A 27,267-nucleotide genomic window follows, 5' to 3' on the forward strand; every position below is an offset into this window, starting at 1 on the left:
TGCACCAGTATCTGTGTCTCAATTCTTTGTAGGATTGTCGGTGAATATTACTAGTTTTGGATTAGGCCAAATAAAAAAATAAACATGTTTCACGTCCCCTCCCGCTTCCTTTTTTGAGGTTTCTTCAATTTTATTTTTATTTTTTGAAATTCAGTTATAACTTTTCAAAAAATATGTCTAGGAAGTAGAGATGCTTTCTATAGCCTTGCTAATATACAAGAAACACTTTTTAAAGGTTTTATGATAGTTAGAGGGGGTCTATCTCTCAGAACAACAAATAAAAAGAGGCCTCCTCCTTTTTCCAGGCATTATTGTATACGCTAAAAACAGCTCTAATTATGGGTATTTACATCGATTTTGCGATAAAAAATAAAAAATATTCAAGCATTGGACATTAGGTAAGAAACTGTGCAAGGGTTCAATTTATTGTGCATTTATAGCAATTTTTAGCAAAAAAATTTATATTATGTTCAAGATTATGATATTGGCATGTTTTATGTTTAGATTGCAAAAACATATACACAAGATACAATTTGTGTAGCAGGTTGTCTAAAATGTGGCGCATTTTGCTCTGCTACACCTGTCCTGGTATCAGGTAAATCGTACGCTGCTGTGTAAAAAATATTACATGTACAAAAAACAGGCAACTATAATTGATCGTATATCGTGTATTTCAAACTACAACACGGTTCACGCACGACCTTGGATACAATGCTAACCAATCATGAGTGTGCACGTGTGTTGGCATGGTTGGATTCATTTAATTCCGTGTTACTCACTCACGAACAGTCGCACACGCTGGCGTACATCGCGCAGTGTACGCTTGATGTGACGTCGTCGCGTGCATATCATGCATGTACGCGATATAGTTCTAGTAACTATAACTCAGCATACTGATGTCCGTAGATGTCATTATGTTTATGATAAAGACTGAAGTCTTGCTGGCAAGACTAGTACGCGATAGTCAGTGATAGTCAACACATAAAATGAACCTTGCAACAGAGAGTCCGAGTGACTGCATTTTATTTTTAGGGACTCTCTGTCTACATCAGCATATCAGTAATTCATGAATTTAATAAATGCCAACTTGAACTTGGTCATGTTATTGACATTGTTAGTTCTGATATCATATTAAAGTTGTTTTACTTTTAATTGCTTGATCACCATCACCATGGGCTTCAACACTAAATATTCTTGTAATGTACCCATTTAATAATAAGACACAACATGACACACATGCACATTTTATCACGTTATATTTGCATGCCCGAAGTACCGTACTGTTTTGTTTTGATCCATTGCAATTTGCACTGATCAATGATCAACGCACTTTCCATGCATGACTTTCGCACGCATTCCGATGACTATTTTACCCAAAAAAAGAACAACATACAACATACCTGAGCTTAAAAGCAAGTGTGAAACAAGCACTGTTACAATGCAATGGAATGCACACTGCCCAGCCATATAGTCCGCTACATTTCTAGCGCAATTGTAGTTAATTCAGGTATCACTCCATACAACTTTCTTCCATTTTAGCTTCTGACTGACGCGATATAAAAAACAACATGCCTGATTTTACACAGGCCTCACGTCACTCATTTATTGTAAATAATGCTAGGCTTCAAATTCAGTCGTTTTATAAACTGATCACCACAAGAGGGCGACAAAACTAACTAATTACAAGTGCCTGGCAAGTGCTAAGGTAGACCTACTATATAACACTGATAAACTATTAAAATTGAAAATTGAATGTATAAAACATTGAACAGCGAGCGAACTAAGAGCGGGATCAGGGCAGCCTAGCTGGAAAGATAAGTCTAAGATAACCAATTTTTATAGTAGCAAAAAACTAGCAATGGTCCATGTGCATGTCCGTAGGAACTGGTAGGAACTTGAATCTACGTCTGCAGGGCTGGGGCTGAGTTTAGTGGTGCACTGAATATTCTTTTTAAAAAAATGAAAACCTACCTTTCTAAATTAATCCAAACATTTTCTTTTCTGATTAACATTTTACAGAGATTGTAATTTATATGAAATTGTAGACACCTGTGTGCACTTTAGTAGAGATTTTATTCGTTTTTACATTCTGATTATCCTTCACCTTTTGTAAACATACCGTAAACGGTCGAGCTGTAGCTAAGAAAAGAATATATCAATTAAATGGATTTATATTTTAAATGATGCCAACCCTTCTAAATAGCTCCAACTAATCTATTTTCTTATTATCATTTCATAAAACATAATACCGTTAATTTAACATATTCGTGAACCAGGTGTGTACTTTTATCGAGCTTAAGCTAACGGTTCAAATACCGGGGGGCACTTCAATGTGAAATGGATATAGATAGGGCTGGCACTTAAGTTTGCACTAAGGGGCATTCGGTGAGAGCAAATTGTAAAAAATATGGGGTCATTGGGTGAGAGCATGATATTTGGCATTCGGTGAGAGCAAAATGTAAAAAATATGGGGTCAATGGGTGAGAACATGACCTTTTTTTAAATGGAATCTTTGGGTGAGAACCGAAACAGCGCCACAGAAACCTCGAGAATTGAATTTCTAGTTCTAAATGGCTTCAAATTTCTTTGTTTTTTCAAAATAAGTAACAAAATCAGTGATAAATGAAAGTTGCTGTTCAAATTGAACTTGTAAGGGTCTTTGGGTGACAGATCAAATGGAAAAATAGCGGGGGGTCTTCGGGTGACAGAGCATGTGTTCGTAAAAAAATATGGGTCTTTGGGTGACAGTTGGGTTCTTTGTAGAACCAAAAAAGGTTGTGTAGCCAAGAAAAAGGTTCTTTGTAGAACCTTAAGCTTGAAGAACATTTAAAGAATCTTAAAGAACCTTATTACTGCTTAGGGTTCTAAATACAGGACAAAAAAAGGTTCTAAGTAGCACCTTTTTTTCTGAGAGTGTGGTCTAACGAGTCGTTTGGTTAACATGTTTATCATCTGCAATACCGTATTCTTAATGTGACCAATCGGGTAAAGTATTCTTAGAAACAACAACAAAATATCATTTTACGATAACATTATGCCAACATCTAAAAAAATCAAGAAGTTTAAGTTTACTCTTTAGATAATAAATAATTAACTGTTATTAAATTTTTAAAGTTCAACTTTTTAAATATAAGGTGCGGTGTACACCAAGGGTAAATTCTTGGTCCCCTATTATTTATATTGAAATGCCCTGAGCCTACGGGTGTCTCCCTATCTTTTTCAGGCTTTACCTTTTTCTTGTGTATGAAACTTTCATCAAAATGAAATGACTTCGGTGATGCAAAATTGCGTCGCCTTCGACTGACGAACGGACATTGACCCAGGAGAGTTTGTTGACTTGTTTACTTGCTGTATTTGCACAAGGCGCACATTCCTGATTATTTGCGTATTTTCGAACTTTCATAAATGAAACCCAAATTATTCCTTTTGTTAATTAATTGACGCTAATTGCATATAAATTGTCCCATCACTTCTCTTCCTCGTCATTGTGGATGCGTCTGCATTTGTGGTATGCATTATGCAGCGGAAGGTAGACGCATTTCTGCAATGGGGACGGAGAGATGCGGCGACTATGTCGACGCACTTTTGCGTCGCCCTTTTACGTCGCCGTTCCCTGATTGGTTGGTGCTGTTGCTGGGTCGACTGGCATGTGAGAGGAGCGTGCCATGAGCGTGCGCGTGGGCCAGTCATCCGATGCACCTTCACTTATGATTTGGAGCTTGTTGAGTTAACACGTGCATTTGTTTCTGTGCAGAGACGGCTTGACCATTAATTTAGAGACATGACTTTCGATATAAGCGGCAGTCTCTGTATGGTTAGGATTCGTGTTTTATTAATAAATCGTGTTATTTTGTGATTGTACTTCCATTGTCGTTTTGCTCCATGTTTTACGTTCTCTGAGTTATTTATCAGGAAATCACGCATCATCCATATACCACACCCTGAGTAAATCATTACATTGGTGAGCAGCGGTGCGATTTCGATATGAATTCTGAAATCGTTAGTGAACCCACTGGTTTAACCAGAGGGCAAGGTAAGGATGAATTAAATATGCGTGATTTTCTGGAACAGACCAAAGTCCGGCTGCAAGAAATAAAAAGCCGTAACAGTGTCTCGTATACGAGCGACTACGCTTGTGGTAGTAGGCCTACTAGACCTACAGGGACACCTTATTTTGACTTTGAGTCTGAAAGTGAACCGGCGAAACTGCCGTCCCTCTCTGATTCAGAAAGGAGCACACAACAAAGTCCCTTGTGTAAAACGAGGAGGCCGTACCCGTACAAGACATGTACGATGTTGCCTGTAAGTCCTGATGAGACGAGGTGCACATCAATGACAAAACCATTGATGAAGCCATCAGAATATGACGGCTCAACACCGCTACAGGATTATTTGGCACACTTTGAAATTGTGTGTGAATTAAATGCTTGGCCTGATGATGTCAAAGCAGCATTTTTGGCTACCAGCCTTAGAGGGGCTGCTCTTGCGGTTCTGAGTGATTTGGAAGAACATTCCAGGTATCACTATCCAGCGTTGATAAACGCACTGGACAGGCGTTTCAACTCTGAAAATAAAGCAGAGTTGAATAAGACGCTATTAAAGAACAGAACCCGTGAAAAGGGCGAGTCACTTCCAGAGCTGGCACAAAATTTGCGTAGATTAACCAAATATGCATACCCAAATACACCTAGGAGTATGCAAGACATTCTGGCTAAAGATCAGTTCTTAGACGCATTGGACCCTGATATGAGATGGAGCATATTTCAAACCAGGCCTAAGACCCTGGATGAAGCACTTGATGTTGCTATCGAGTGTGAGGCCTTCAAATTGGCCGAAAATCAGAGGTCATGTCAATACGTCAGATCTGTGAGCAATCTTGAAGTAGGCCTAGACCTGCAGTCGGACAAATTGGAGTCATCTGAACAAGTTGACTCGCTCATGTCGAAGGACCAAATAGTCTTACAGTCCCTGCTGGAAATTCTCAGGGTAATTCTCCAGAAGATCGAGTCTGTGCAAAATAAAGACCAAAGTTACGACAACCAACGCCGTAACCATGGTAACTATGACAACAAAAGACACAGAAAAGATCTGATCTGTTTTAAATGTGGAGAAGTTGGTCACTTCCAAAGACACTGCAAAACGAGTAGGCCTATAAACTCGACGACATCTCCAATTTTGCCAAACACGTCCGATGAACATGATCATGATGACAACTCAAAACGAGTGTCAAACGTGAAAATGGTGATGCCTAATAACGTGGTCAAGGAAAACACGGACGTGGAAGAAATGAAGACTGTAGGCCTACAATACAGTCACGACAACTTGATGCACGATCCTGAAAATCTTATAGATTTTTGGCAGTTCAGTTGCAATGGCCTTGATGAACTGACAAGTGCATCAGAGGAACCAAAAGAAATGGATGACACTGAAAATCCATTTATGTAAATCATGTGAAACATGATGAATTCATGTGCAACAGTCAAAATTGCCAAGACCAGGACAAAGATACCAGTAAAAAGTTCTATCAATGGTCTGATAAAGACCTGCGGAAGGAACAGATGGAAGACCAAGTCCTGAACCAAATTATGTCTTGGAAAGAATCAGGTTGTGATCGCCCGAAATGGGAAGACATTTCACAAGAAAACCTGACTCTGAAAACATATTGGTCATTTTGGGACCAGTTGGAAATTGCCAATGGTGTTCTTTACAAACGCTGCGATTCAGACTGTGGAGACAAAGTTTCATTGAAACTCGTAGTGCCGCAGCATTTACGTATGAAGGTGTTTAACGATACCAATCATAAACACCAAGAACACTCTGAAGGTACCAAAACTATGAAAATTATTGGCAAGCGGTATTGGTGGGTGAAATGGCGTGCGGATGTGAAACGCATTTGCAAAAAGTGCCAGTTAAATGCCAGAAAACCCACAAAAAGTAGATATCACAATGATGAACTACCGCTTGAACGTCAATTTATAATTGATGCCATTATGCCATTTTGCCTAATTGTGACCATGAATTTAAAATGGATCCTTCGTGGACCATGCCCTTCCAGAACAGGAAGAGGAAGTTGTCGCATATAAATTAATATAGCAAAAATCGTGTCATTATACAGTAGCCTGCACGTTACAAAAGTAGGCCTATATAAAAAGATTATCTTAAGTTTAAAATAATGGCACAAATTGATCGCCAAAAAGTCGATCTCATGAAAATGACAAGAAACCGGGTTTGACATAAAAGGCCTAAAAATAGGCCTCCCGTGAGAAATAAAGAAAGACAGCTGTAGAACATGAAGAATGGAGATAAAAATGTCTCCATTACCCATTTTGTGGGTTTGAATTGAAGTCTTTGAAGTCCCTTCATGTGCGTGGATGTTTGATTATTCCGTGAAAGGAAGTCGGAATATAATTTTTAGGCCTGTAGGCCTATGCATGTAGGCCCTATATGAAAATTGATGTTGGCTTCAACGCATAAAGTTGCTTGATTGAATGAAAACGATTGAAGATGACAACAAACTTGTATTGATATGGGTTGTGGCCTATATGATTGTTATGATGAACTTAGAAAGCCTGCGCAGGTACTTGCTGAAATTGACATCTAGGACGAATGGAAAAAAAAATGTTCTTTATGTCATGCAGTAATGCTCATCATGCATCATGCAGTATAATTAATTGATTTAAAAAAAAAAAGTTCTGAACTTGCTGGTCGAGTTTTATAAGAGAACTTAAAAGAAATCTAATTGATTGATAATGCAAGTTTGGTTGTATATATTCAAGCGAGGAGATGTGAATTTGAAATTGAAAAGTTGAAGCCAAATCAAGATGTTTTGATAACCTACATGCATAAACAAAACGCACAAGAAGTTTGGAAGTTTTTTATGAAGTTCTATAGAAAAAGGCACCAAAAGCTGTCCACATGCGAAATTTACGCATTTTCAGTAATGTCAACCCGGAAGCGAACAGCTCCTGTACCGCCAAATTTGGCGACACAGAGCGAGTTTGCAACATTGATGATAACAGCTGCATGTCGCCGTGAAAACAACAACTTGTGATGAAGAATTTGACGAAAATGTCGACGCAAAAGTGCGGACACCGAGGCTACAAGACCCTGAATGACTATGGTAAATGCTGACGCTGCTGATTGGATTTTGAACATTTGCTATTTATTATAGGCTACATGGACATGAATGGAGACGCAAAATTGCCATTGAACTTGGAACTGGTTATGAACTTGTAAAGTGCTGTTTCTCTATCATGCTATGGATACATCGATGATCGACGAATGTGGAATTGATACTCTTCTGAAGGTTGAAGCTGAACTATACTGGACAATGATTTGTATTTCTACCGATGGACTTGAACTTGAATAGTTGTGAATTTGCATGCGTGCACGATGCATGCAACGAACATTGACTGTCATGACTGTCGAAGCCCTAGGCTAGCATCGCCATGCATGCCACGTTCAACGACAACGATCACCGATTATTATATGTTTTTGAACTCTTCGGACTGGATTTTACTAGATTGAAATTAATTTATGACGTGTAGTGTAAGTTGTATGTAGGGTAAGTGTAACTCGCTCCCTTTGAATTAATTAATTGTTGTATTTTCCCTTAGGCCCGGCTGTTGTTGTTTTCATTCCCCGAGTAGACGCATTTATGCGTCCACGTAAAAATTTGTCATGTTCGTGAAATTGTATCCAAAGTCTCATCTGTTTTTTTAAATACCCGTGAACAACAGCTAGCGAGTTACACCTATCCAAATCTTTAGGCACCGCTGACATGACACAACTCAACGTTAGGCCTTTAGGTTGAGTTTAGGGCGTAGTTATTAAGATTTTAACCGAAATTTCCAAATTTGTAGGCACCCCAAATTTAGGCCCGTTTTCCTTGCAATGTTTTCGGCACTCTGTTGTTTTGATATGCACTTTCTTTGATTTTTGAACATGTTGAACTGAATGAATGACAGTAACAAATTTAGTATCAGTAGACGCAAATTTGCGGGGCTTTGCCGCCGCTGTATTTTTGATTGAAATAAAATGTTACACTACATTTGGCCACTGTGTGAGCTACCAAAAATTAATGCTTTTAATGTAAATACTAATTTGCTTTGTGGAAAAAAATTCTCAAAATTATTTACTGTCATATGCATCAATTTGAAATTGGATTTATTGTTTAAGATTTGAGTACAAATCTTTTTTTATAGGTGGGGAGAGTGAAATGCCCTGAGCCTACGGGTGTCTCCCTATCTTTTTCAGGCTTTACCTTTTTCTTGTGTATGAAACTTTCATCAAAATGAAATGACTTCGGTGATGCAAAATTGCGTCGCCTTCGACTGACGAACGGACATTGACCCAGGAGAGTTTGTTGACTTGTTTACTTGCTGTATTTGCACAAGGCGCACATTCCTGATTATTTGCGTATTTTCGAACTTTCATAAATGAAACCCAAATTATTCCTTTTGTTAATTAATTGACGCTAATTGCATATAAATTGTCCCATCACTTCTCTTCCTCGTCATTGTGGATGCGTCTGCATTTGTGGTATGCATTATGCAGCGGAAGGTAGACGCATTTCTGCAATGGGGACGGAGAGATGCGGCGACTATGTCGACGCACTTTTGCGTCGCCCTTTTACGTCGCCGTTCCCTGATTGGTTGGTGCTGTTGCTGGGTCGACTGGCATGTGAGAGGAGCGTGCCATGAGCGTGCGCGTGGGCCAGTCATCCGATGCACCTTCACTTATGATTTGGAGCTTGTTGAGTTAACACGTGCATTTGTTTCTGTGCAGAGACGGCTTGACCATTAATTTAGAGACATGACTTTCGATATAAGCGGCAGTCTCTGTATGGTTAGGATTCGTGTTTTATTAATAAATCGTGTTATTTTGTGATTGTACTTCCATTGTCGTTTTGCTCCATGTTTTACGTTCTCTGAGTTATTTATCAGGAAATCACGCATCATCCATATACCACACCCTGAGTAAATCATTACAATATTATATGTAAATGATAGTGCATATATAAAGGATATTACAATTTATTCTCTCTGCTAATTACACAGCAATATGAATAAGAATATCATTATTAAGGTATTTTTAAAGAATGACAAATTTAAGGTCTTGGGGGGGGATGTGTTTCTTCAATACAAAAGGTCAATGTTTTTAAATGATTGTCGTTCTTTCCTCCCAGCTACATACACTATAATCATAATAATTGTATAAGTACATATCAGGAGTGAGCTGTTAGCGAGTTCGAAAAAAATGATGCAGATCGTAAGTGGACTATGCGCGCTTGGAATCACAGAAAATGATGCATGTCGCAACGGCCATAAAATGATTGGCCAATCGCGCTGTAAATGCTATCTTGAGTAGATAACAAACATGAAAAATTTAAAAAAAAAAGACCTTTCTAACTCGTCTCATTTTAAATCTACGACATTTATTGTCAGTAGATAACAAAATATTTTCAATCTTTTTCAATTTCTTTGTATTTTATAAATAAGTGCTATCGAGTAGGCCTAGATAGCGAAAAAGCAAAACAAAACCAAAAAGACATAATCTTTCCTAACACGCGTTCTTCTAAATGTTTGAAATATTTTCTGTTTTGTTTTATAAGGCCCGCAATGATATCTTCAGTAGATAGCGAAAAGCCATGATGCCAAAACACTTTCCGAACACGCGTAGGCCTATAGCCTGTTAGCAAGTTCCAAAAAAATGATGCAGACCGTAAGTGGGCTATGCGCGCGTGGGTTCACAGAAGATGATGCATGTCGCAACGGCCATAATGATTGGCCAATCGCGCCGTAAATGCTATCTTGAGTAGATAAAAAACACCCAAAACAAACAAAAACATGAAATATTAAAAAAATACCGAATGATCTTTCTAACTCATCTCATTTTAAATCTACGACTTATGTTGTTACGTTTAGGTTCCACATGCTCTCATCAGAACAAAATATTTTCAATATTTTTTAATTTCTTTGTATTATAAATAAGTGCTATCTTGAGTAGATAGCGAAAAAAAAAGCATTAAAATAATCTTTCCTAACGTTCTTCTAAATGTGTGAAATGTTTTCTGTATTGTTTTATTTGGCGAGAAGATAGCGAAAACCATGATGCCAAATTACTTTCCAAACACGCGTGAGCGTTTCGAGAAAATGATGCAGGCCGTAAGTGGTTTATGCGCGCGTGGGTTCACAGAAGATGGTGCATTGGTCAATCGCTATCTTGAGAAAATAACAAAGAAAGAAACAAACATGAAACAAACCCAAATGACCTTTATCTAACTCATCTCATGCTTTTCTTTTTTTGTGTCTTACTTTATTAATGATTGGCCAATCGCGCCGTGAAAAAAAATCGTCATTCGGCGCGCTATTAAAAAAAGGGAGGAAAAAGAGGTAAAAATAGAGAAACAGGCAGATGCGGAAAATGATGAATATCTAATGTCGCTTTGAACTTTCTGATCGGGACTGATGTATTAGAAAGAAAAAATTCGCCGCTACATGATGAAGTAAAAATTTAGAGAAATAAATGTAAAACGTTACTTCTAGAGTAGAAAGATGCAATGACTAGGGATGAGATTCTGAATGCTATCTTCAGAAGATAGGCCCTATATATAGCAAAAAACAAATCAACACACGGCTACTCTGCGCGATTAAAAAAAAATCGGCATTCGGCCTAATGCCACGCTATTAAAAAGAAAAAAAGGGGGGAGAGGAAGAGGTCAAATAGATTTAAAAAAATAATTTTAAATCTGTAGGCCTAAGATTTAATTTTAAATCTAATACTTGATTGGTCCCTGATCACAATACTTTAGGATTTACTTTAAACCCTTGAAATTTAGAGTGTACATTTTTTCTTAGGCCTATATCGCTTTAAATTTAGAGAAAATGATGTAAAACGTTACTTCCAGAGTAGAGAGATGCAATGAATCAGGGTTAGATTCTAAATGCTATCTTCAGTAGATATAACGAACAAAAATCCTAAAACGCGTACGGCTACTCTGCGTGATTTAAAAAAATCGTCATTCGGCGCGCTATTAAAAAAAAGGGAGGAAAAAGAGGTAAAAATAGAGAAACAGGCAGATACGGAAAGTGATGGATATGTAATGTCGCTTTGAACTTTCTGATCGGGACTGATGTATTGGAGAATTTTTTTTTTAATTCAGGCAAAATAATGTAAAATCAGCCGTTTTTAGCCCAACATTTTGCCTGAACATTTTTTGAAGATATGTTTGCCAAAAAAAAAAAAAAAATGAAAACTTACCTTTCTAAATTAATCCAAACATTTTCTTTTCTGATTAACATTTTACAGAGATTGTAATTTATATGAAATTGTAGACACCTGTGTGCACTTTAGTAGAGATTTTATTCGTTTTTACATTCTGATTATCCTTTACCTTTTGTAAACATACCGTACCGTAAACGGTCGAGCTGTAGCTAAGAAAAGAATATCAATTAAATGGATTTATATTTTAAATGATACCAACCCTTCTAAATAGCTCCAACTAATCTATTTTCTTATTATCATTTCATAAAACATAATACCGTTAATCTAACATATTCGTGAACCAGGTGTGTACTTTCATCGAGCTTAAGCTAACGGTTCAAATACCCGGGGGGGGGGGGCACTTCAATTTGAAACTATGGATATAGATGTAGGGCTGGCACTTAAGTTCGCACTAAGGGGTATTCGGTGAGAGCAAATTGTAAAAAATATGGGGTCATTGGGTGAGAGCATGATATTTGGCATTCGGTGAGAGCAAAATGTAAAAAATATGGGGTCAATGGGTGAGAACATGACCTTTTTTTTAAATGGAATCTTTGGGTGAGAACCGAAACAGCGCCACAGAAACCTCGAGAATTGAATTTCTAGTTCTAAATGGCTTCAAATTTCTTTGTTTTTTTCAAAATAAGTAACAAAATCAGTGTTAAATGAAAGTTGCTGTTCAAATTGAACTTGTAAGGGTCTTTGGGTGACAGATCAAATGGAAAAATAGGGGGTCTTCGGGTGACAGAGCATGTGTTCGTAAAATATATGGGGTCTTTGGGTGACCGCGAGGCGGAAAAAGGGGGGCCTAACCGCCCTCAATACGCGTCACCTCCAAAGTTGGAGTGCCCCCCGGGCTCCAATATTAACAGAAATCGAGTCATACACTTTTAAAATCGATATAATATTTAATGTACCGTAGCTATTTAACATCACAAAATAATGAGAATGGTGGTCTAACGAGTCGTTTGGTTAACATGTTTATCATCTGCAAATACCGTATTCTTAATGTGACCAAATCGGGTAAAGTATTCTTAGAAACAACAACAAAATATCATTTTACGATAACATTATGCCAACATCTAAAAAAATCAAGAAGTTTAAGTTTACTCTTTAGATAATAAATAATTAAATGTTATTAAATTTTTAAAGTTCAACTTCTTAATTATAAGGTGCAGTGTACACCAAGGGTAAATTCTTGGTCCCCTATTATTTATATTATAATGTAAATGATAGTGCATAATATAAAGGATATTACAATTTATTCTCTCTGCTAATTACACAGCAATATGAATAAGAATTTATCATTATTAAGGTATTTTTAAAGAATGACAAATTTAAGGTGGGGGGGTGTATCTTCAATACAAAAGGTCAATGTTTTTAAATGATTGTCGTTCTTTCCTCCCAGCTACATACACTATAATCATAATAATAGTATAAGTACATATCAGGAGTGAGCTGTTAGCGAGTTCGAAAAAAATGATGCAGATCGTAAGTGGACTATGCGCGCTTGGAATCACAGAAAATGATGCATGTCGCAACGGCCATAAAATGATTGGCCAATGCAATCGCGCTGTGAATGCTATCTTGAGTAGATAACAAACATGAAATATTAAAAAAGACCTTTCTAACTCGTCTCATTTTAAATCTACGACATTTGTTGTCAGTAGATAACAAAATATTTTCAATTTCTTTGTATTTTATAAATAAGTGCTATCGAGTAGGCCTAAATAGCGAAAAAGCAAAACAAAACCAAAAAGACATAATCTTTCCTAACACGCGTTCTTCTAAATGTTTGAAATATTTTCTGTTTTGTTTTATAAGGCCCGCAATGATATCTTCAGTAGATAGCGAAAAGCCATGATGCCAAAACACTTTCCGAACACGCGTAGGCCTATAGCCTGTTAGCAAGTTCCAAAAAAATGATGCAGACCGTAAGTGGGCTATGCGCGCGTGGGTTCACAGAAGATGATGCATATCGCAACGGCCATAATGATTGGCCAATCGCGCCGTAAATGCTATCTTGAGTAGATAAAAAAACACCCAAAAACAAACAAAAACATGAAATATTAAAAAAATACCGAATGACCTTTCTAACTCATCTCATTTTAAATCTACGACTTATGTTGTTACGTTTAGGTTCCACATGCTCTCATCAGAACAAAATATTTTCAATATTTTTTAATTTCTTTGTATTATAAATAAGTGCTATCTTGAGTAGATAGCGAAAAAAAACCATTAAAATAATCTTTCCTAACGTTCTTCTAAATGTGTGAAATGTTTTCTGTATTGTTTTAATTGGCGAGAAGATAGCGAAAACCATGATGCCAAATTACTTTCCGAACACACGTGAGCGTTTCGAGAAAATGATGCAGGCCGTATAAGTGGTTTATGCGCGCGGGGGTTCACAGAAGATGATGCATTGGTCAATCGTGTCGTCGTAAATGCTATCTTGAGAAAATAACAAAGAAAGAAACAAACATGAAACAAACCCAATTGACCTTTCTAACTCATCTCATGCTTTTCTTTTTTGTGTGTTACTTTATTAATGATTGGCCAATCGCGCCGTGAATGCTGTCTTGAGTAGACATCAGTAGCGTAATAGGCCTACAACCCTTTTTAAACAAGCGCGCGCCCACCGGGTATCAATAAATGAGAAGAGAAATTGGAGAAAAGGAGCAAAGAAACGCCTGTGTGCATGCAACTTTGACGAAATTAATCTTATATTTGGCCATTTCAGCTTTTAAAAATGCAAATTTAGAAATGCGAATTTGTTCCAATTGTAACCATAGGGGACCTACTTAGCCATTTAAAGGAGTATTTCGTGATCTTAGCAGTTATGAGTTATGCATGATTATGTGTATTACACTGCTCCATAGACAATACGTTGTAATTTCGTTCTGGTGCACCAGAACGAAATTCAAATTTCACAATATCTTTGCTAAACGAATTAATCTGCAAGAAATATTTTGTACATAAACATTATGTAGCCAGAGGTTTCCAGTGATATAAAAATCTCAACTTTTTTAGTGGGGATGAGGCTGTGGATCACGAAATGCCCTTTTAAGCTTCAGCATGTTCAGTATGTCATATTTACACGATTCTTGATCCTTTCTTAGCTCACCAAGATATACTTACCGTAATCTGAGTGTCCTCACAAAAATACCTGTGCAATATACACAGCACTGTACACTTCCCGTGATATGGGTGTTCACAGAAAAACACATTTGCAATTTACATAGCCATATAAACTTACTGTAATCTGGGTGTCCTCGCAGAAACATGTTTGCAATTTACATAGCAATGTACACTTACCGCAGTCAAGGTGTTCTCAGACAAAAACACTTTTGCAATTTACACCGTAATGTATACTTTCCGTAATCTGGATATTCTCACAGAAACACACTTCTTCAATATACACAGCACATTACACTTACCATAATCGGGGTGTCCTCACAGAAACACTTTTGTAATTTACACAGCAATGTACACTTGAAGACCTGAGCGCAAGAAGACCACACGTCCACTTGGCCCCTCAACATGTATACACTAAAGTTACGTATAGTTTCTTAGGGTTTTATAATGTTTAATACATGTTCCAGGGTGAAAACATCATGAAAGGTTGTGAAAGATTTGTTTTGGCCCCTGAACATGTATAAAACATTACCAAACTATACGAAACTATAAGCAACTTAAGTGTATACATGTTGAGGGGCCAAGTGGACTTACGGTCTTCTTGCGCTCAGGTCTTCACTTACTGTAATATGGGTGTCCTCACAGAAACACTTTTGTAATTTACACAGCAATGTACACTTACTGTAATCTGGGTGTCCTCACAGAAACACATTTGTAATTTACATAGCAATGTACACTTACTGTAATCTGGGTGACCTCACAGAAACACTTTTGTAATTTACACAGCAATGTACACTTACTGTAATCTGGGTGTCCTCACAGAAACACATTTGTAATTTACATAGCAATGTACACTTACTGTAATCTGGGTGACCTCACAGAAACACTTTTGTAATTTAGATAGCAATGTACACTTACTGTAATCTGGGTGACCTCACAGAAACACTTTTGTAATTTACATAGCAATGTACACTTACTGTAATCTGGGTGTCCTCACAGAAACACTTTTGTAATTTACATAGCAATGTACACTTACTGTAATCTGGGTGTCATCACAGAAACACATTTGTAATTTACACAGCAATGTACACTTACCGTAATCTGGGTGTCCTCACAGAAACACTTTTGTAATTTACACATCAATGTACACTTACTGTAATCTGGGTGTCATCACAGAAACACATTTGTAATTTACATAGCAATGTACACTTACTGTAATCTGGGTGTCCTCACAGAAACACTTTTGTAATTTACATAGCAATGTACACTTACTGTAATCTGGGTGTCCTCACAGAAACACTTTTGTAATTTACACAGCAATGTACACTTACCGTTATCTGGGTGTCCTCACAAAAACACTTTTGTAATTTAGATAGCAATGTACACTTACTGTAATCTGGGTGTCCTCACAAAAACACGTTTGTAATTTACACAGCAATGTACACTTACTGTAATATGGGTGTCCTCACAGAAACACTTTTGTGATTTAGATAGCAATGTACACTTACTGTAATCTGGGTGTCCTCACAGAAGCACTTTTGTAATTTACACAGCAATGTACACTTACCGTAATCTGGGTGTCCTCACAGAAGCACTTTTGTAATTAACACAGCAATGTACACTTACTGTAATCTGGGTGTCATCACAGAAACACATTTGTAATTTATATAGCAATGTACACTTACTGTAATCGGGGTGTCCTCACAGAAACACTTTTGTAATTTACACAGCAATGTACACTTACCGTAATCTGGGTGTCCTCACAGAAACACTTTTGTAATTTACACATCAATGTACACTTACTGTAATCTGGGTGTCATCACAGAAACACATTTGTAATTTACATAGCAATGTACACTTACTGTAATCTGGGTGTCCTCACAGAAACACTTTTGTAATTTACATAGCAATGTACATCTGGGTGTCCTCACAGAAACACTTTTGTAATTTACACAGCAATGTACACTTACCGTTATCTGGGTGTCCTCACAAAAACACTTTTGTAATTTAGATAGCAATGTACACTTACTGTAATCTGGGTGTCCTCACAAAAACACGTTTGTAATTTACACAGCAATGTACACTTACTGTAATATGGGTGTCCTCACAGAAACACTTTTGTGATTTAGATAGCAATGTACACTTACTGTAATCTGGGTGTCCTCACAGAAGCACTTTTGTAATTTACACAGCAATGTACACTTACCGTAATCTGGGTGTCCTCACAGAAGCACTTTTGTAATTAACACAGCAATGTACACTTACTGTAATCTGGGTGTCATCACAGAAACACATTTGTAATTTATATAGCAATGTACACTTACTGTAATCTGGGTGACCTCACAGAAACACTTCTGCAATTAACATAGCAATGTACACTTACTGTAATCTGGGTGTCATTACAGAAACACTTTTGCAATTTACATAGCAATGTACACTTACTGTAATCTGGGTGTCCTCACAGAAACACTTTTGTAATTTACACAGCAATGTACACTTACTGTAATCTGGGTGTCATCACAGAAACACATTTGTAATTTAGATAGCAATGTACACTTACTGTAATCTAGGTGTCCTCACAGAAACACTTTTGTAATTTACATAGCAATGTACACTCACTGTAATCTGGGTACCGGATGTAAACTTACTGTAATCTGGGTGTCCTCGCAGAAACACATTTGTAATTTACACAGCAATGTACACTTACTGTAATCTGGGTGTCATTACAGAAACACTTTTGTAAACACAGCAATGTACACTTACTGTAATCTGGGTGACCTCACAGAAACACCTTTGTAATTTACATAGCAATGTATACTTACTGTAATCTGGGTGTCCTCGCAGAAACACATTTGTAATTTACACAGCAATGTACACTTACTGTAATCTGGGTGTCATTACAGAAACACTTTTGTAAACACAGCAATGTACACTTACTGTAATCTGGGTGACCTCACAGAAACACTTTTGTAATTTACATAGCAATGTACACTTACTGTAATCTGGGTGTCCTCACAGAAACACTTTTGTAATTTACATAGCAATGTACACTTACTGTAATCTGGGTGACCTCACAGAAACACTTTTGTAATTTACATAGCAATGTACACTTACTGTAATCTGGGTGACCTCACAGAAACACTTTTGTAATTTACACAGTAATGTACACTTACTGTAATCAGGGTGTCATTACAGAAACACTTTTGTAATTTACATAGCAATGTACACTTACTGTAATCTGGGTGTCCTCACAGAAACACTTTTGTAATTTACATAGCAATGTACACTTACTGTAATCTGGGTGTCCTCACAGAAACACTTTTGTAATTTACACAGTAATGTACACTTACTGTAATCTGGGTGTCATTACAGAAACACTTTTGTAATTTACATAGCAATGTACACTTACTGTAATCTGGGTGTCCTCGCAGAAACACATTTGTAATTTACACAGCAATGTACACTTACTGTAATCTGGGTGTCATTACAGAAACACTTTTGTAAACACAGCAATGTACACTTACTGTAATCTGGGTGACCTCACAGAAACACTTTTGTAATTTACATAGCAATGTACACTTACTGTAATCTGGGTTTCCTCACAGAAACACTTTTGTAATTTACATAGCAATGTACACTTACTGTAATCTGGGTGACCTCACAGAAACACTTTTGTAATTTACATAGCAATGTACACTTACTGTAATCTGGGTGACCTCACAGAAACACTTTTGTAATTTACACAGTAATGTACACTTACTGTAATCTGGGTGTCATTACAGAAACACTTTTGTAATTTACATAGCAATGTACACTTACTGTAATCTGGGTGTCCTCACAGAAACACTTTTGTAATTTACATAGCAATGTACACTTACTGTAATCTGGGTGACCTCACAGAAACACTTTTGTAATTTACATAGCAATGTACACTTACTGTAATCTGGGTGACCTCACAGAAACACTTTTGTAATTTACACAGTAATGTACACTTACTGTAATCTGGGTGTCATTACAGAAACACTTTTGTAATTTACATAGCAATGTACACTTACTGTAATCTGGGTGTCCTCACAGAAACACTTTTGTAATTTACATAGCAATGTACACTTACTGTAATCTGGGTGTCCTCACAGAAACACTTTTGTAATTTACACAGTAATGTACACTTACTGTAATCTGGGTGTCATTACAGAAACACTTTTGTAATTTACATAGCAATGTACACTTACTGTAATCTGGGTGTCCTCGCAGAAACACATTTGTAATTTACACAGCAATGTACACTTACTGTAATCTGGGTGTCTTTACAGAAACACTTTTGTAAACACAGCAATGTACACTTACTGTAATCTGGGTGACCTCACAGAAACACTTTTGTAATTTACATAGCAATGTACACTTACTGTAATCTGGGTTTCCTCACAGAAACACTTTTGTAATTTACATAGCAATGTACACTTACTGTAATCTGGGTGACCTCACAGAAACACTTTTGTAATTTACATAGCAATGTAAACTTACTGCAATCTGGGTGACCTCACAGAAACACTTTTGTAATTTACACAGTAATGTACACTTACTGTAATCTGGGTGTCATTACAGAAACACTTTTGTAATTTACATAGCAATGTACACTTACTGTAATCTGGGTGTCCTCACAGAAACACTTTTGTAATTTACATAGCAATGTACACTTACTGTAATCTGGGTGTCCTCACAGAAACACTTTTGTAATTTACACAGTAATGTACACTTACTGTAATCTGGGTGTCCTCACAGAAACACTTTTGTAATTTACACAGCAATGTACACTTACTGTAATCTGGGTGTCCTCACAGAAACACTTTTGTAATTTACATAGCAATGTACACTTACTGTAATCTGGGTGACCTCACAGAAACACTTTTGTAATTTACACAGTAATGTACACTTACTGTAATCTGGGTGTCATTACAGAAACACTTTTGTAATTTACATAGCAATGTACACTTACTGTAATCTGGGTGTCCTCACAGAAACACTTTTGTAATTTACATAGCAATGTACACTTACTGTAATCTGGGTGACCTCACAGAAACACTTTTGTAATTTACATAGCAATGTACACTTACTGTAATCTGGGTGACCTCACAGAAACACTTTTGTAATTTACACCGTAATGTACACTTACTGTAATCTGGGTGTCATTACAGAAACACTTTTGTAATTTACATAGCAATGTACACTTACTGTAATCTGGGTGTCCTCACAGAAACACTTTTGTAATTTACATAGCAATGTACACTTACTGTAATCTGGGTGTCCTCACAGAAACACTTTTGTAATTTACACAGTAATGTACACTTACTGTAATCTGGGTGTCATTACAGAAACACTTTTGTAATTTACATAGCAATGTACACTTACTGTAATCTGGGTGTCCTCGCAGAAACACATTTGTAATTTACACAGCAATGTACACTTACTGTAATCTGGGTGTCATTACAGAAACACTTTTGTAAACACAGCAATGTACACTTACTGTAATCTGGGTGACCTCACAGAAACACTTTTGTAATTTACATAGCAATGTACACTTACTGTAATCTGGGTTTCCTCACAGAAACACTTTTGTAATTTACATAGCAATGTACACTTACTGTAATCTGGGTGACCTCACAGAAACACTTTTGTAATTTACATAGCAATGTACACTTACTGTAATCTGGGTGACCTCACAGAAACACTTTTGTAATTTACACAGTAATGTACACTTACTGTAATCTGGGTGTCATTACAGAAACACTTTTGTAATTTACATAGCAATGTACACTTACTGTAATCTGGGTGTCCTCACAGAAACACTTTTGTAATTTACATAGCAATGTACACTTACTGTAATCTGGGTGTCCTCACAGAAACACTTTTGTAATTTACACAGTAATGTACACTTACTGTAATCTGGGTGTCCTCACAGAAACACTTTTGTAATTTACACAGCAATGTACACTTACTGTAATCTGGGTGTCCTCACAGAAACACTTTTGTAATTTACATAGCAATGTACACTTACTGTAATCTGGGTGTCCTCACAGAAACACTTTTGTAATTTAGATAGCAATGTACACTTACTGTAATCTGGGTGTCCTCACAGAAACACTTTTGTAATTTACATAGCAATGTACACTTACTGTAATCTGGGTGTCCTCACAGAAACACTTTTGTGATTTACACAGTAATGTACACTTACTGTAATCTGGGTGACCTCACAAAAACACTTTTGTAATTTACACAGCAATGTACACTTACTGTAATCTGGGTGTCCTCACAGAAACACTTTTGTAATTTAGATAGCAATGTACACTTACTGTAATCTGGGTGTCATCACAGAAACACTTTTGTAATTTACATAGCAATGTACACTTACCGTAATCTGGGTGTCCTCACAGAAACACTTTTGTAATTTACACATCAATGTACACTTACTGTAATCTGGGTGTCCTCACAGAAACACTTTTGTAATTTACATAGCAATGTACACTTACCGTAATCTGGGTGTCCTCACAGAAACACTTTTGTAATTTACATAGCAATGTACACTTACCGTAATCTGGGTGTCCTCACAGAAACACTTTTGTAATTTACATAGCAATGTACACTTACTGTAATCTGGGTGACCTCACAGAAACACTTTTGTAATTTACATAGCAATGTACACTTACCGTAATCTGGGTGTCCTCACAGAAACACTTTTGTAATTTACATAGCAATGTACACTTACTGTAATCTGGGTGACCTCACAGAAACACTTTTGTAATTTACACAGCAATGTACACTTACTGTAATCTGGGTGTCCTCACAGAAACACTTTTGTAATTTACATAGCAATGTACACTTACCGTAATCTGGGTGTCCTCACAGAAACACATTTGTAATTTATATAGCAATGTACACTTACTGTAATCTGGGTGTCCTCACAGAAACACTTTTGTAATTTACATAGCAATGTACACTTACCGTAATCTGGGTGTCCTCACAGAAACACTTTTGTAATTTACATAGCAATGTACACTTACTGTAATCTGGGTGACCTCACAGAAACACTTTTGTAATTTACACAGTAATGTACACTTACTGTAATTTGGGTGTCATTACAGAAACACTTTTGTAATTTACATAGCAATGTACACTTACTGTAATCTGGGTGTCCTCACAGAAACACTTTTGTAATTTACATAGCAATGTACACTTACTGTAATCTGGGTGACCTCACAGAAACACTTTTGTAATTTACACAGCAATGTACACTTACTGTAATCTGGGTGTCATTACAGAAACACTTTTGTAAACACAGCAATGTACACTTACTGTAATCTGGGTGACCTCACAGAAACACTTTTGTAATTTACATAGCAATGTACACTTACTGTAATCTGGGTTTCCTCACAGAAACACTTTTGTAATTTACATAGCAATGTACACTTACTGTAATCTGGGTGACCTCACAGAAACACTTTTGTAATTTACATAGCAATGTACACTTACTGTAATCTGGGTGACCTCACAGAAACACTTTTGTAATTTACACAGTAATGTACACTTACTGTAATTTGGGTGTCATTACAGAAACACTTTTGTAATTTACATAGCAATGTACACTTACTGTAATCTGGGTGTCCTCACAGAAACACTTTTGTAATTTACATAGCAATGTACACTTACTGTAATCTGGGTGTCCTCACAGAAACACTTTTGTAATTTACACAGTAATGTACACTTACTGTAATCTGGGTGTCCTCACAGAAACACTTTTGTAATTTACACAGCAATGTACACTTACTGTAATCTGGGTGTCCTCACAGAAACACTTTTGTAATTTACATAGCAATGTACACTTACTGTAATCTGGGTGTCCTCACAGAAACACTTTTGTAATTTAGATAGCAATGTACACTTACTGTAATCTGGGTGTCCTCACAGAAACACTTTTGTAATTTACATAGCAATGTACACTTACTGTAATCTGGGTGTCCTCACAGAAACACTTTTGTAATTTACACAGTAATGTACACTTACTGTAATCTGGGTGACCTCACAAAAACACTTTTGTAATTTACACAGCAATGTACACTTACTGTAATCTGGGTGTCCTCACAGAAACACTTAACACTTTTGCAATCTACATAGCAATGTACACTTTACCATTATTTGGGTGTTCTCATAAATATTTTGCAAATTACACAGCGCCATAAACTTACCGTACTTACAAATTGACCAACTTTGAAATTCAACCCCTGCATTCAACCCCATGTAGCCATTTTCGATTTGTGCAAATTATGCAATGCTCCAGTACTTTTCCGGGACTTTTGATATGTTTTTGTGTTTGGGATGGGAGATGGATGTATGTAAACTGAATTCTGGTGCAATTTGTAGTAGATCCTTTCATAATTGACTTGCCTAGAAACCAGAACATATGATGCTCGATAAGTCATCGGCTGAATCATGTCAGAAAGCGTCGAAATTTTTGCAATCAATTAAGCGGAAAACCAAACCCGAGAACCAAAAGTCGCTCTGTGGACCTGAAAACGCGACGTCTGTCCAGTAGTGACACCAGGAATTTTGTTCGGGGTGGGGGCATGGGAGGAAAAGTGAATTTCACGGGGCAAAATCAACCAAATTGCCACAAAAAGTAGAAAACCTTTGCAATTTTGGGCATTTTGCCTTAAAAGTGTGTGGTGTGTGTGTGGGGGGGGGGGGCGGGGGTTATTGAGGGGAAAATGCCCCATTGCCACCTCCCCCGTAGTGCCACCACTGCGTCTGTCCCACCCAGACCAACAAGTATCTAGATCGTTTGATGGTCTAGACCAACTTCGGTCAATGACATAAATTTAGATACTTATCTGTGCATGTCGGGCACAACAGAAAAACGCCGTTCCGAAAAGTCATCGGAGTCTTAATTTGAATTATACCGTTTAGTTTTTAGGCTTATTTTGAAATATACCGGTATATATAATAAGAACGCGTTAGGTTTCTTCCCAAACATTAAGATTGACATGGCCTGGCATTAACATGTTCAAAACCGGCCAAATGCATTCAAACCAACGTCATCTTAAAAGGCCAGCATATAAGTCGACAGAAATCGCGTTTTCAGTTCTCCCGCGTTTTCGGTTCTACACTGTGATTTTCGGGGAATAGGCTGTTCCGCTGAAGCTGAGCTTTGTTCTCCTATTTGACGTTTTATGCAGCGGCGCGGAAAAACACTGTGGAAACATTTTAGCGAAAGAAGCTGCGAAAAAATTACCGCTGTGTCTGTCTACCACAACGGAAATAAGACATTTGATCATGTCCTGAGCATTAAGACGTTGGACTGTGTCCTGCGCTATGTCTGTTCGAGGGTAATGGTGTTTGAAAAATTAAACAAACACACAATCTTAGTATAAAGCCATGGTGAGAGGCTTTCTTCAAAAAGAAAGAAAACAGATAGTGGACATGGGAAAGCCCAGGAGGAAAGATCAGGAATCAGATTGATTTTGTACAAGTAGCCAGAGAGGCATACTACAGAATTGTGAAGTGATCACGAATGTGGACATTGGCAGCGATCACAGGATGATTAGAGCTAAGATACTACTAAACAAGAAACTGGCAAGATCAAATTCATCAAGAATTCTAAAAAGAGCAAACTAAATATACTGCGGCTGAAAGAAAGGAGGGAAGAATTTTAACTAACACTCAAGAATCGATTCACAGCACTGGATATGGAAGATATGGATATAGACTCGAGATCTACACTTATATCCAGCATAGTGACAGAGGCTGCTGAAGAGATAGCACCACAAGAAAGAACAAAGAAACAAAAACCAAAGAAGATATTGAGATTGAGGAGCTAGATATTAAAAGAAAGATACTCAGAGAAATCATAGACAAAACTACTACTCAGAAAGTAGAGTACAAGGAAACTGTGAAGGAAGTTAGAAAGAAGAGACGTCAGAGAAGTAGAAGAAAACGAAGAGAACAAATTGAGTCCATCCTAGAAAGTGGTAAAGGACCAAAACAGATCTCCAAAATGAACAGTAAGAAAACTAGAATCAGCCAGATGAAAGACAAAAATGGTATTCCTACATCTAGTAGAGAAGAAATACTCAACATATGTGCAGAGTTTTACCAAGACCTCTATAGCTCTCATTCTAACCAAAGTAAACCAAACTTCATGTCTCCAGATCAAACAGACATACCAAATGTAACTGTTAGAGAAGTAGAGACAGCAGTAAAACAAATGAAAGACAACAAAGCACCTGGCACTGATGATATATCCAATGACGTGTATAAGATAGGAGGTGCGGAAATCATCACTCAATTGACAAGACTTTAAAACCAAATATTGACAGAAAAGAAGATACCAGCAGCCTGGAAGGAAGCCAATATTATTCTTCTACATAAGAAAGGAGATAAAGAGGATATCAAAAACTACCGACCTATTAGTCTGCTTTCACATGCATATAAAATCTTCACACGAATCATTCAGAATAGAATCAAGATAATATTGGATGAGAATCAACCTAGAGAGCAGGCAGGCTTCAGAGAGGGCTTTTCAACAACTGATCATCTGCATGCTTTGAACCAACTGCTTGAGAAAGCAAATGAGTATCAGCTGAAGCTTTGTATAGGCTATATAGATTATGAGAAAGCTTTTGATTCGGTGGAACATAGTGATCTATTTGCAGCCTTAAGAAGGATTGGAGTTAACGAAGGGTATGTTAAGATTCTAGAAGACATCTACACAAACGCCACAGCTACAATCCACATAGATAAGGATGTCTCCAAGCCTATCCACATACAGAGGGGAGTAAGGCAAGGGGACACAATCTCTCCAAAAATATTCACAACTGTCATGGAGCAAATTTTCAAACAACTAGATTGAGAAGAAAGAGGCATCAACATCGATGGAGAATGGTTAACTGACCTGAGGGTTGCAGATGATGTAGCCCTTACATCACCATCAGTCAAAGAATTAGAAGTTCAGCTAAATAGTTTGAACACCGAGAGCAGGAAAATTAGACTAAAAATACACAAAGGGAAAACAAAATACATGACCAACTTTGACACTAGAGAGTCCATTGAAATTGACAACGAACCGATTGAGAAAGTAGATAGTATCTGGGCAAGACAGTCAAAATGGAGGACAACACAAGAGAGGAAGTTTGATTGAGAATCAAGGCTGGCTGGTGTTGTTTTGGCAGGTACAAAGACATCCTTTGTGACAAAAAGCTACCAATGACATTGAGGAGGCGTATGTATGATCAATGTGTGTTAATACCAACCATGACTTACGGCGCTGAAACCTGGTCGACTACTAAAGATCTGGAACAAAAACTCACCACGTCACAGCGAGCCATGGAGAGACATATGTTAAACATAACTTAACGTGACAAAATCAGAAACAGTGACATAAGAAGTAAAACTGGAGTCAAAGACATCATGGAAAGGATTGGGGAAGCAAAATGGAGATGGGCGGGACATGTGGCAAGAAAAAACGACAACAGATGGACAAATTGGCAACCAAGAAATGGAAAGCGTAGAAGAGGAAGGCAAAGACGAAGATGGCGAGACGACTTAACAGCATAATAGCACCACTTGGGCAAGGGATGCGCAAGACAGACAGAAATGGAAGATTCTTGAAGAGGGCTTCATACTACAGAGGATGAAACAGCCTATGTGAGGTGAGGTGAGGTGAGAGGGTTATGGTTTACCATGACATGACTGTTTAAATTCTTTGATGCCTAATCCAATATTTGTAAACAAGTCAGACAGACTGATTTGCTGATTAATTACAATTTGCCATGTATTATCTAATCTATGCATCTCCATGTCTGACCTAAGAGACCCATGTGTATCATGACCCGCGACCGTGGACGTGGTAATCATGTGATTATGAAAACAATCATAAAAATAAAATATTACGACCTTTGACTTCAAAGGATTACATAATTGGTTTGCAACGGTAGATTTTGTTTTGATTTTGATGTGTCTGTGTGCTTTACTCGTAGTCTGAATTCTGAATGTTATGTTTCCTGACTTAGAGTTCCACTATTTATGAGAATTCTACAGATTATAGATGTATAATTGAAGGCATAAGGTAGGTATTTATTTGTTGATGAGCGCGGCATGGTTAAAGGTGATATTAAATTGGAATTATATAACTATTCAACTGGACTCATCCTTTTTTAGTAGCTACGGTATCGCACCTTATCCCATGTGCATCTTGAGGCGACTCAGAGTGAGGCCCACTGTAGGTCTGGCGGCAATAAGTCATATTGACCCGTGACAAGATGACATACCTTTAAAAAAGTGCCTTTGATCAATCAAAGAGTAGTAGTCCTGGCCCTAGCTAGAACCCGGCCTACACCGGATAGGGCAGAGATTTTGACACTTGATTTGGGTTATTGGACCTTTGAGGTTAACGAATCACAGAGGTGCTTTTGCGAAAGCGGCTGCGAATTCGAGAAATCCAAGATGGCCGCCGGCGGCCATTTTGAAAATTTTAAATTTTAGTTTTCACTCAATATTCATGTGTAATACATCATTCTATAGGTTTTTGCATACAAGGAATCAATTTCTGACATTATTTTTATGATTGAAGGTCAGTATAACATGTTTACATTCAAAATGGCCGCCAAATGGTTGCCAAAAGATGGGGTTTTCATTAAAATGTATTTAGAATTCAATATTTTAACTTATTTGATGTTAAAAATAACCATGGGTTGCTGATATTATGGTCAGTTGTCTATGTCATTTCTATCATCTCCTGGATATGTTTAAAAATCAAAATGGCTGCCAAAATGGCCGCCAAAATTGTCTTTTTTCATTAAAATGTGTTACAGGAGTATT

The 27,267-nt window shown here is 37.3% G+C and overlaps 2 protein-coding genes across 3 annotated transcripts in view; one reads left to right on the forward strand and one right to left on the reverse strand.

Annotated features, from left to right (window-relative positions):
• The window catches only part of LOC140142803 (protogenin B-like), a 168,056-nt gene extending 166,465 nt beyond the window's left edge, over nt 1-1,591 (reverse strand). For both annotated transcript variants that reach the window (XM_072164808.1, XM_072164807.1), the window contains exon 1: nt 1,401-1,591. The gene's annotated coding sequence lies outside the window, so the exon portion shown is untranslated. The remainder of the gene's footprint in view (nt 1-1,400) is intronic.
• Nucleotides 1,592-24,445: 22,854 nt separating this feature from the next.
• Nucleotides 24,446-27,267, forward strand: part of LOC140142298 (uncharacterized) — a 50,922-nt gene continuing 48,100 nt past the window's right edge. The window contains exons 1-4 of the mRNA XM_072164267.1: nt 24,446-24,716; nt 24,768-25,230; nt 25,383-25,396; nt 25,887-25,982. Coding sequence (XP_072020368.1) covers nt 24,446-24,716; nt 24,768-25,230; nt 25,383-25,396; nt 25,887-25,982 — 844 coding nt within the window. The remainder of the gene's footprint in view (nt 24,717-24,767; nt 25,231-25,382; nt 25,397-25,886; nt 25,983-27,267) is intronic.

This window comes from Amphiura filiformis, chromosome 20, assembly GCF_039555335.1.
Source record: "Amphiura filiformis chromosome 20, Afil_fr2py, whole genome shotgun sequence".
NCBI lineage: Eukaryota > Metazoa > Echinodermata > Ophiuroidea > Amphilepidida > Amphiuridae > Amphiura > Amphiura filiformis.